General features: G+C 45.0%; 1 protein-coding gene and 1 non-coding gene across 4 annotated transcripts in view; both read left to right on the top strand.

Moving 5' to 3' along the window:
* PRR14L (proline rich 14 like) overlaps positions 1-11,573 on the top strand; it is a 40,007-nt gene extending 28,434 nt beyond the window's left edge. For all 3 annotated transcript variants that reach the window (XM_032229082.1, XM_032229083.1, XM_032229081.1), the window contains exons 4-7: positions 5,826-5,976; positions 6,396-6,502; positions 8,245-8,316; positions 8,592-11,573. In XM_032229082.1, coding sequence (XP_032084973.1) covers positions 5,826-5,976; positions 6,396-6,502; positions 8,245-8,316; positions 8,592-8,871 — 610 coding nt within the window. In that variant the 3' untranslated portion in view covers positions 8,872-11,573. The remainder of the gene's footprint in view (positions 1-5,825; positions 5,977-6,395; positions 6,503-8,244; positions 8,317-8,591) is intronic.
* LOC116517259 lies at positions 787-893 on the top strand. Its single transcript, XR_004256434.1, has one exon. It is a non-coding gene; the product is annotated as a U6 spliceosomal RNA (small nuclear RNA).
* Positions 11,574-12,057: the final 484 nt, after the last annotated feature.

The raw sequence follows: 12,057 nt of genomic DNA, 5'->3' as shown, positions 1-12,057 counted from the left end.
GCCTTCTGTCAACCTGGTTTGCTGTAAGAGTTTTTGTTTTGCATTTGCTTCGTAACTTTTTGCCAGAGACTTTATCTACGTTTTGAATTCGCAGCCAACTTGAGCCAGGACTGATAAAGACATTCTTTTACAAGCCTTGTCTGACTGTCATGTGTGTAATAGCGAAGAGGGGGATCAGAACAGTTTACTATGTTGTAGGTTGTAATAACAGGATCATAGTAGGATTCAATAAAAAGTAGAAACCTTAACAAGGTCTGGAGTGGATGGTTCAACGAGTCGGATAGAGTTGTTCGTCTATAAACTGGGTGGAGCCTGGTGGACCAGAGGCTTATACCAAGAGCTCTGATGACTCAGTCCAATCAACGAGAGGATAAAGTCAACCCATCCTATCCTGGATACTCCCCCCCCCCCGCCACTATGAGAAGAGGCGTATCAGGTAAGTACCAACGCCCTATTTCTGTTGCTAAGCAAGACAGTTGCTAACTGGGGTTTTGCCCCATTTTATGTCCTTTCTTGCTGCAGTTGTTAAATTAACATGGTTGTTAAGTGAGAGTCAGTTGCCAAGCATCTGAATATTGGTCACATGACTGTGGAGATGTGACGATTGTTAAGTGTGAAAACTGTAAGTCACTTTTTTCAGGGCCATTGTAGCTTTGAATGGTCCCTAAACAAACAGTTGGAAGTCGAAGATTCCCTGTAAAAGAATCAGAAGTAAAAGGAGAGGTTGAAAAGGAGGTAAAGTTAAAACTTAAAAGTAAAACCTAAAAGTTAAAAAATTCAGAAGGCGTGCTCGCTTCAGCAGCACATTTACTAAAATTGGAACGATACAGAGAAGATTAGCATGGCCCCTGCGCAAGGATGACACGCAAATTCGTGAAGCGTTCCATATTTTTCAGGGAAAGCACCGGGTACAGATAGCTTGACGGCGGCTTATTACAAACATTTACAATTAGAAATGGTAGAACCTCTTAAGGAATTATTTAATAAGATCCAAGTGGAAGGGAAGGTACCCCCATCTTGGAAGACAGCCTTCATATCCCTGATACCTAAAGAAGATCAAGATTTTACTCAACCAAAAAATTATAGACCTATATCATTACTCAATATAGATTATAAAATTTTTACTAATATACTAGCGAATAGGTTAATGTTGGTTATTCAGCAATTGATTCATAATGATCAAACAGGTTTTATTCAAGGGAGACAAATGAGAAGTAATGTAAGACTAATTGTCAATACATTAGAATACCTGGGAAAGAACAACCCTGCGCTTATATTTTTAGATGCTGAGAAAACCTTTGATTGAGTGAATTGGCAATTCCTGCTGAAAATATTGCAAAAAATGCAAATAGGAGAGCACTTTTTACAATCAATTAAAGCAATATGTGGACAAGGCCATGGGAGCGGTGAGTGCTGCCACGTGTGTACTGGACCCGTGCCCCTCCTGGCTGGTCGCGAACAGCAAGGAGGTGATGCGGAGCTGGGTCCAGGCGATGGTGGATGCTTCTCTTCGGGAGGGCTTCTTCCCACCGGCATTGAAGATAGCGGTGGTGAGACCCCTCCTGAAGAAGCTATCGTTGGACCCAGCTAGTTTGAACAACTACCGTCCAGTCTCCAACCTTCCCTTCATTGGGAAGGTTGTTGAGAAAGTGGTAGCCTCTCAACTCCGACGGTCCTTGGATGAAGCCGATTATCTGGACGCCTTTCAGTCTGGATTCAGGCCTGGCTACAGCACGGAAACCGCTTTGGTCGCACTGACCGATGATCTCTGGAGAGCCAGGGATGGAGGTCATTCCTCCATCCTGGTGCTCCTTGACCTCTCAGCGGCCTTCGATATCATCGACTATGGTATCCTTCTGCGACGGTTACGAGAGGTGGGAGTGGGCGGCACCGTTCTTCGGTGGTTCTCCTCCTACCTCTCGGACAGGTCGCAGTCGGTGTTAGTTGGGGGAGAGAGGTCGACACATAGGCCCCTGAAATATGGGGTTACTCAGGGTTCGGTCCTATCCCCCCTTCTGTTTAATATCTACATGAAGCCACTGGGTGAGATCATTCGACGGCACGGGATCAAATACCATCAATATGCGGATGATACTCAGCTGTATCTGTCCGCCCCGTGCCAACTCAGTGAGGCGGTTGACATGATGTGCCAGTGCCTGGAGGCTGTCAGGGTCTGGATGCGGGTTAACAAGCTTGTACTCAATCCAGACAAGACCGAGTGGCTGTTGTGTTTTCCTCCCAAGAATTTGGCCAGTATTCCATCACTCAGGCTGGGGGGTGAAAATTTACGCCCCTCAGACAGGGCGCGCAACTTGGGAGCCCTCCTGGACCCACAGCTGACTTTAGAACATCACCTGTCGGCTGTGACCAGGGGGACATTTGCCCAGGTTCGCCTGGTGCACCAGTTGCGCCCCTACCTGAACCGGGAGGCACTCGCAACAGTCACTCATGCCCTCGTGACCTCAAGACTGGACTACTGCAATGCGCTCTACATGGGGCAGCCTTTGAAGAGTATTCGGAGACTTCAACTCGTCCAGAATGCAGCCGCCTGAGCGATTGTGGGTGCACCTCGGTACACCCACATTACACCTATCCTCCGCGAGCTGCACTGGCTACCGATCGGTCTCCGGATACGCTTCAAAGTGCTAGTCGTAACTTATAAAGCCCTTCATGGTATTGGACCTGGGTACTTGAGAGACCACCTGCTGCCAATTACCTCCCAAAGACCCGTCAGATCTCACAGGGTCGGCCTCCTCCGGGTTCCGTCCACCAGCCAATGCCATCTGGCTACTACCCGGGGGAGGGCCTTCTCTGTAGCAGCTCCGGCCCTTTGGAATGAACTCCCCGCGGAGATCCGGACCCTCACCTCTCTCCAGGCCTTCCGGAAAGCCGTCAAAACCTGGCTGTGCCAGCAGGCCTGGGGTTGATGAGTTCCCCTCCCCTCTCGACTGGTATGGCTGTGTGATTTTCGTGTATTTTAATTATGTGTACTGTTGTTTATGTTCCCTTTCCCCTCTGAGTTGTTCGCCGCCCTGAGTCCCTCCTGGAGAAGGGCGGCATACAAATAAACCAAATACAATACAATACAATACAATATATCAGGAACAAACAGCTCAAATCATAGTTAATGGAAATCTAACAGATTCATTTAAAATTGAGAAAGGTACAAGGCAGGGTTGTCCCTTATCCCCATTATTGTTTATCATAACATTGGAACTATTGTTGAATAAAATATGGTGTTCAGAGGACTTACAAGGAATCAAGATTAGGCAGCAAGAATATCGAGTACGGGCGTTTGCGGATGATTTGGTTATAACATTAACCCAACCACAGGAATCTAGCAAGGTTTTAATGAATATGATTAATCAATATGGCCAAGTGTCAGGATTTAAAATAAACTTAGGGAAAAGAAAGATACTAGTTACAAATATTAACACTAAACAAAGGGATGAACTAGAAGGAATGACAGGATGTGAAATAGTTTAAAAAGTCAAATATTTAGGAGTTTATATTTCAACCTCAAATGGGAAGTTATACGAACCACTATGGCATAATATACAGACAGAGATGAAAAAATGGGAGAAACTACAGTTATCTTTGCTGGGAAGAATAGCAGCAGTGAAAATAAATACTCTACCTAAATTTTTATTTCTTTTTCAAATGTTACCAATACTCTAAAAAGATGTGAGCCTGCTAGAATTGCAGAATGGCATTAATAAATTTGTATGGGCAGGGAAGAAGCCGAGAGTAAAACTAAAAATAATGCAAGATGTGCGTGGGAGAGGAGGCTTGAAATTACCCAATTTAAAGCTATATTATGAAGCAGTAGTTTTATCTGTAATTAGTGACTGGATTAACTTAACAGATGATAGAATACTTAATATTGAAGGACATGATTTGGAATATGGTTGGCATGCTTATCTGCTATATAACAAAAAGGTGGACAAGAATTTCAAAAGTCATAATTTAAGGAATGCTCTACTGCGGGTCTGGAAAAAATATCAATGCAAACTAAATGATAAAGATACCCATGTGGGCAATTCCCAGACACGCAATAGAAAATATGAACATAGTACAAAAACAGGATGTAACTACTTACAGACAGCTTCCTACCTTAGAAAGAGGTGTACTACAATTAAAACCCTTGGATGTACTAAAAGAGGAAAAGGTAATCCAAACATGATTTCAGTATGGGCAGTTACAGGCCAGATGGAAAATAGATCAAAAAATTGGCTTTATGCAAGTCGAGGATAATCTACTCAAACAAATTAGAGATCAAAGTCCAATGCATATAAAGAGATTATATAATGTATTAATAGAAATGGACTCGGAAACAGAATTAGTTAAAGACTGTATGATAAAGTGGGCTCAAAATATTGAAGAACCAATAATGTTGGATACATGGGAAAAGATTTGGGTAAGAAATGTAAAATTTACACAAGCTCAAAACTTGAGAGAAAACTTTTATAAGATGCTTTATAGATGGCATTTAGATCCTAAAAAATTGGCTTCTATGTATCCGAATTTACAACCTAAATGCTGGAGATGTGATTGTGTGAACGCTACATATTTTCACATATGGTGGACTTGCAAAAAGGTTAAAGGATTTTGGATAAAAATATGGTGGATTATGCAAAATGTTCTTTAAAAAAGGATAAAGTTTACCCCTCAGTTATTTTTGTTAGGTATAATTACTGATTGTACAGTTGTAGAGATTAATTTGATTTTGCACTTAATAACTGCAGCTAGATTGTTGGTGGCGCAATACTGGAAGAAGGAAGATTTGCCTACTATTCAAGAATGGACATTGAAAGTAACAAACCTAGCCAAGATGGCCAAAATATTTGCATATCTTAAGGACCATTCAAACAAGAGATATAAACTGGAGTGGAAAAGATGGATTGACTATACTCAAAATAAATATGGGACTAAGAAATTCCAGATAGCTTATGATTAGAGACCAGGAATTATAAATTGTCTAGAGCTAGTCTGGCAAGGAGGAGCTAAAGCTCAATTGAAAGATGTTATTATCTTTTTTTAAAGTGTATTTTAGATTGTTTTTGTTAAAGATTTATACCCTGTATTGGTTCTGGGAAGGTGGGGGTGGGGGGAGGGAAGTAAATATTTGTAAAAGTTTGTTTTTCAAAATTCTCATTAAAAAAAATCAGAAGGCAAAGGAAGCGTCCTGAAGCCATCGGCCATCCTCAGGGTTGCCCTGCGTGCCCCCAGGTGTGCAGAAGCAGCTGGGGAGCCTTGGCAGCTGAGCCTTCGGGAAGGCATGGAAGCTGGGGGGCTTTTGGGGGGAGGGGGAGGAGTTGAGATACTGAGAAGTCTCCTGCTTTAAGTCTCCCACTGAAAGGTGGTTTCTCTTCTGGTTAATGAAGGGAGTCTGCAGAGCTTCCCACCGTATCTGCCTCTGTTTATTCAGATCAACTGGGGTGAGCCAGGTTCCCTTTGCAACCTACTTTGCCTTTTCAGTTGCTCAAGGCTCCACCAGCCCCGATGTGGGAGATGACCAGGCTGAGTGGTATCAGTTTGGAGTCTCTTCATGGCTACAAGAGAGTCCAGCCCACCTTGAATTCCATCAACACTTCTCTCTTCTCTAACCTGCTTTGACTGTTTGTTAGTTCAGATTATTGCAGAGAGCTTAAGCTTGCAAAAAACCTTGATATTTAGTTGAACCGCCTGGATTTCCTGACCTCCCGGCTTGACACACCTCCGTTTCTTGCCCTCTGACGTTCCTTGCCATGCTTGACTTTACTGCCACGGTGTCACAGCTCCAAACTGGGCTCAGCCACCTTTCCTTTTCTTTGCCCCTTTCCTAGGTTGGAATCCATCTTGTCTGTGGTGTTGCCAACATCTTGCCAAGCTCCGGAACCGGCTCACCCTCCTTTAGGCTTTCCAGCTCTTGGCTCTGGAGATGGACACGAAGCTTCTGCCCCGGCATCGCCTAAGACTGGAGCTCAGCTGCAAAACGTAAGTGGTGCAGTGCAGAGGAGACCTCGTACGAACTCAAGCTGGCTGTTGGGTGTTTTCATTGCTGCACGGAGACCATGTTTTTGTTGGTAGAGTAAGTGACCGAGGGTGGAAATAAACGTGTGAGAAGGAAAGCCTGCTGGGGCTGAAGGGGATGGAGATGGCGGTTACTCTCAGTCAGCATCAGCTCCAGGGCCGCCTCATCTTTCTAAGGGCCCCTGGAAGTGCCAGTGTGGGGTTCAGCATAAGGGTTGGGAAAGCCACTGCAGGGACTCCTCCTGTCAGCATCTGGTTCTACTGTCTGTCGGCTCAGCCATTCAAGGACTTGAGGGAGGAGAAGATGTGGACCAGAAGGGCAGATGGGGAAAGGCACATCTGGACTAATGCTGAAAATGTACATCTCTCTTATCTCCCCCAAGGACGAGTCGGAGAAGAGGCCAAAGAAAGTGTCTCAGATCCGCATTCGGAAAACGATTCCTAAGCCAGACCCCAACCTCACCCCCATGGGGCTTCCCAGACCAAAGAGGTAGGACCGTTGCCTTTGTCTGCCTACTTGCTTGGCATATGTGAAGTCCTAGGAGCTTCCCAGGATTGGGGAGGATCGGCATATCTAACTGAAGAGCTTTCCAGGGATGGGGAGGGTGTCAGGAAAGACAGATGGGGAGGGGAGAGTGCTTGGGTTACTTCTCTGAAAGCAGCCACAGGTTGAAAAAAACCAGATCGTTCTCTGGGTTGGGGATTAGCATACGGCCAACCGTATTAGATCAGTGGATACCAAAGGTATGAATACTGAAACTATTCATACCTTCGGTATTCACACACACACACACACACACACACACACACACACACACACAAACCGTCCCTTGCCTTGGTCCACATGAGAACCAGAACCGTTCAGTCTGTGGCTCGTCCCTGCAGTCACAGTAGTGGATAAGAAGGCAGAGGATCTGCAGTAGACTTCCTGCTTCTCTTCCTGAGCTTCGGTGTAAATTCTTCCCCCCCCCCCCCCACACGTGGGATGGAAGCAGCCAGAAGAACTGGGAGTAGCAGGAGGCCATGAAGTTTGCGTGTGGAGCCACTGCGGAGGAGCTCTGGGGCAGAAAGAAGGGAGCCTTCCAGTGTGGCTCCCAACATCCCGGCCAGCAGCCCCTCTGGTGGCTTTGCAGAGCTCCAGGGAGCCCCCCTCCCCCCCTGCATCAGAAGCTGACCAGGAAGCAGGCCTCTTGTCTATAGAGCCCTGGGGTTGCTTGGCCCCATTTGCATCTGTTCTTGCTTTGGCTGCCTGTCTGAAGGAACTCTGGATGGCCCACACAAGTAGCACTAAGGCCAATAGGTAAAACAATCATATAACTGTGAAGCAATAAAATAATAAAAGTAGTATGCCACTTTTTCTCACAACCCTAAAACAATGTACATAAAAATATTATGAAAGAATTAAGGTGAAGATGCATTGGTTTCCTTAGGAAGATCTTTCCCAAGAGGCCTCTGAATGCGAATGGCCTGAATCACATGGGCAAAGGGCCAGGGGACGCTGGGGCAGGCAGGCGGTTCTGGGCTCCTGAGGATGAGATAGGGCAGGCGGGTTCTCCCTGGAAAAGACAGCCCCAGAAGTAACAAGGGGCCAAGCTGTATGAGTAAACGGCAGCACCTTGAATTGGATCTGGCCCCTACAACACCCAGATGTTGTTTAGCCGAATGAGTGTGCTCTTGTCAGCAAATGGGCACCAGCTTCCATACCAGCTGTAGCTGGACGACACACAAATAGCAGAGATAACAAGGGCCTGAGTGACCATCCTCGGTGCCGCCTGGTGATTCCCTCATGGCTGGCTGAAGGTTCTCTTGCCATAGCTGTCCCATTAACAGGAGTGGTTGGTCCAAGGGATTCTGTGATTGTGTGCCAATATCTTCAGTGTGATGCTTGGGGCAGAGAGGTGAAGCAGCCGTCCTACCAGAAGGGGTTGGGGCCAGCAGAGAAAGTGTTGTTACATTTGCATTTGCTTATTTAAATACTTTAAAAACAGTTCTGGACTCCATATTTAGCTCTGCAGCTGAGACAACGACGCTGCTAACATTTGCAACAATTTGAAGCCTTCCCTGGTGGGATGAAGAGGGGTCTTGCTTCACTCAGGCATGATAAAGCAGCTTTGGTACATAGCTAAATGTCTTCTCTTCTCTGACTAAACAATGGAAACTGCTCTTGAAATGTGAGGTTATTAGTTAACAAGATGAGTTGGTGGTGAGTTGCTGCCTCCTTTTGCCTTCCAGGTTAAAGAAGACCGAATTCAGCTTGGAGGAAATCTATACCAATCAGAATTACAAATCTCCCCCGGCAACCAGGTTGGTTACCCAGCAGGAGTCTGTAGACAGCATAGCATTGGAATGGGGGATTTGGTGATTTGGTGCAGAAAGGAAAGTCGTGGGGAAATGGCTTGAGTGGGTCTCCCTTTGACATCTGCTCCATGGCTGCAGAGGTATACATCCATGTGCTCTGTGGCTTGAGAAAACATATCTGGCTTTGAGCCCGATTGCTAATTGTGTGCAAGGGCTTTGGGTCCTTGCTCAGATTACAATGATGATGCCCGAAGTTCACCTCTTTGGGGTTTTTTTCCCAGGTGCCTGGAAACCATTTTTGAAGAGCCAAAAGAGAAAAATGGGTCTTTAATCTCTATCAGCCAGCAGAAGAGAAAACGGATTTTGGAGTTCCAGGACTTCACCATTCCCCGGAAGAGGAGAGCTCGTAGCAGAGTCCGAGTGATGGGCGGCTACACTCGGGCGCAGAAGGCCGCCATAGAAGGAAGGGAACTGGACGTCCTCCTCATTCAGAAACTGACCGATCTTGAGACCTTCTTTGCCAAGGAGGAGACACAGGAAGAAGCTTCATCGTGTACTTGAGTTTGGGTTGATCTGCCAGAAGAGCTGGTGGCGCTTCAATGATTGGGTGTGCCTGGAGGGGGAACCTTGTTTTCCCAAGGTTGGACTAACCTACCTGACTGAACCATAGAGTGATATTTTCCTACATGTTGGAGGAGAATAATTAATTTCTGTTAACCTTATGAAAGAGCCCTGTCTTTAGCCTCCATTGTCACAAGGAATTTGCATCTGTGGGGTTGGTTTTTTTAAAAAATAAAAAAGGCTAAACAAAGGCTACAGCACCTTCAGAGACATTAGGATTGTAAAGACTTCCCGAAGTTAGCTGTGGGTTTGACTCTGCTGTTCTTCTTCTTCTTCAACCCGAGTAATGTGGCAGCCAGGACGAAAGAGTTTTAAGGTGTTTGTTATTCTTTTGTTTGTTTCTAGCCAATCTTAGTTTGCATTGTTGGGCCGCAGGGCCCACTGTGTCCATCAACAGGCATGTTTTGCTCAAAGAAGAGAAGCTGTGTGCGGCATCCAAATTGTATTCTGTGGCAGACATACCTAGATGTGGCACTTGCTTTGTTTTGCTGCGTGGGGACCCAGCGCAGAGGTTCACCTCCAGGTCCTGCATTAGGAGACGCAGGATCCCAAGGAAGTGGTTTTACTCTCTTCCGCCTTCATCGCAGCCTGTTCTGCAGGCTTCCTCTCTCTTATTCCTTGGAATTGGGGCCAGCAAATTTGTCGTAGGAAATTTTAATTCTGATGTGATGCCAGAATGCCAATGAGACTTCAACGGTCCTCCATTTTGTGTGTGTGTTCCTTCTACCACCTCAACTGTCGCTCAGCACCTCTTGTTGATTCCCGTTTCCGGATTGTGACTTGTTTGGATCCCAAGTGGAGTGAATTGTACAAATGCAACAGAAGAAAGTGGTTGGGAGCATGAGTAGCAGCGTGTTACTGGATCCTGATGGAAGTAGCAGCTGTACGAAGCCACAGAGAGGAAATGACAGATTTTTCCTTAGGGGTGTTAGGGAGATTGAAACATTTATCTTAAATGAAAATTTTACATGATGATCAACAGCTGTTGGCTGTCTATAGTGCCTGTAATTTGGGCCAGGTTTAATGGCTGAATCGTTCAAAGGGTTTGCCTTTTGTTTTCTCTCTCATATCTGAAATTTGCACTTTTGCTACCTCATGTGGACGCTTCATGTCACCTGTGGCGTGGACTCTGGGGGCAAATGAGGGTATGCCAGACCGGGATGGAAATGGAAGACTCTTCCTTGAGCTTGCATTCCATACCTGAACAGGCAAGACGATGAAATTGGCCTTGTAGATGACAGAGGGCCTTGAAATTGGAGAAGTAGAGGAACCCTGCCACATGTGTGCCTGGAAGTAGAAATGTAGCATTTCTGCTCCACATAGTTTTCCCATTGGGGAAAAGAGAATGGGAACACTTTTTAATAGCCGAGAGCCAGATCTGGGTTCCCGTGTGACTGGGACATTATGTGTTTGCTGCTGTTGCTGCATGCAAATTGGTGACACCGGAGATTCTCCCTTCGTACTTTGGATCATTGTAGAAGATCCCAGATTGTCTGTAATCTCCACGTTTTGGGTGGGCTGAGTTGAATCATTTATTAGAAGTATCCTTTTGTCCCATAGTGGGATTTTATGACATGACACGCCAGTATAGATGCCGGAGGGGTGGCTCTGAGGTGGAACTGCTGCTGCTCTGACTGCAGGTGGGCAGGCGACTACTTGGCCTTCCTCTTCTTCTGGCAACCTTAATATGGCGGTTGGCGTGCTTCATCTCTTTTCTCAGTGCTTTATGTCTGAAATCACATTGATGTGAAGGCAAGGATTCTCAGCATGGTTTTGCTGCAGCTGTCCAGAAGAACAGGGCGTTCCAACCATACTGACTTTAAGCTTCTGGACTTCAATTCCTAGCATAGCTGGCTGAGGAATTATAGGAGTTGAAGTCCACAAGTCTTAAAGTCGTCATGGCTGAAGAGCCCTGCAGAAGAAAATATGGCCACTGAAGTGACGGTGGGCTCTGTGGTCCACCAAGAAAGCTCCACTGTGGAGGGGGCCAGAGTGGGGATGGGGGCTGCTGCTGAATGGCCCTTGGATCAGGCCTGCAAAAGGCAGCTTGCCTTCAAGCAGCATTCTCCCCAGGCAAGGACCCAATTCTCACCTGATTTTCAGTACAATCATGAAAAAGATTCTACTAAGAGCACTTGAAAGAAATCTCTTCTCAGGAAAATGTGGAGGCAACCAAGGATGTGATTAGGTTTTGGGGTGGGTAGACTAATATTTCCTAATATCTAATTGGGAGGGGACTGTGCCTATCTGGGAGAAACAGGGATGGGGGTTCACTCTTCAATGCAGGTGTCATCATGGGGCCAAGAGCAGCTCTGAGCTCCAACAAATGGTTTTTGAGCCTGGTCAGACACCCCCATCACTGGGAGCAGCTTGAAAGGAAGACTGCTTGGTTGGCCTTTCGTAATCCAAACCAAATGGGAATTTGCACACCTGTACTGGTGGCTCTTCTGTGCCATTATCACATGTTTTTTGTTTATTTCTGTATTTTTTTTTGTTTCAAATTCACTTTTTCTAGTGTTTAAATTATGGAAATAAAAAACGTAAACAAAAGCACTGGTGGTTTTTTTAAAGCTACCTCCATTTAAACATTTGTGCAGAGATGGACAAATTAATACTGAAATTAAAAGATAAAGAAGAGTTGGACTATTATGAAATTTGGAACAATTGGTACAAATGGCTGCAAAACAAGAATAAAATTAATTAAACCAAAAAACTATATATAAATATATATAGAACTGTGTATAAAGGTGTGTAAATATAGAAGCGAAATATTATATACATGTACAGGTATGATGACATAACAATGTTGATGTAATGACTAAGGTGGTGTAGAAGGGAAAAAATAATAAAAAAATCTGCTAAAAAAATAAACATTTCAAAAACATACAAAGCAAAAAGGACAAATGGTAAAAAAAAAAGATAAACTATAGGTGAAACTCGAAAAATTAGAATATCATGCAAAAGTTTATTTCAGTAATTCAACCTAAAAGGTGAAACTAATATATGAGATAGACTCATTACATGCAAAGCAAGATAGTTCAAGCCATGATTTCTCATAATTATGATTATGGCTTACAGCACATGAAAACCCCAAATCCACAATCTCAGAAAATTAGAATATTGTGA

This window comes from Thamnophis elegans, chromosome 13 (assembly GCF_009769535.1).
Source record: "Thamnophis elegans isolate rThaEle1 chromosome 13, rThaEle1.pri, whole genome shotgun sequence".
Lineage (NCBI taxonomy): Eukaryota > Metazoa > Chordata > Lepidosauria > Squamata > Colubridae > Thamnophis > Thamnophis elegans.
This window is presented reverse-complemented; position numbering and strand designations above follow the sequence as displayed.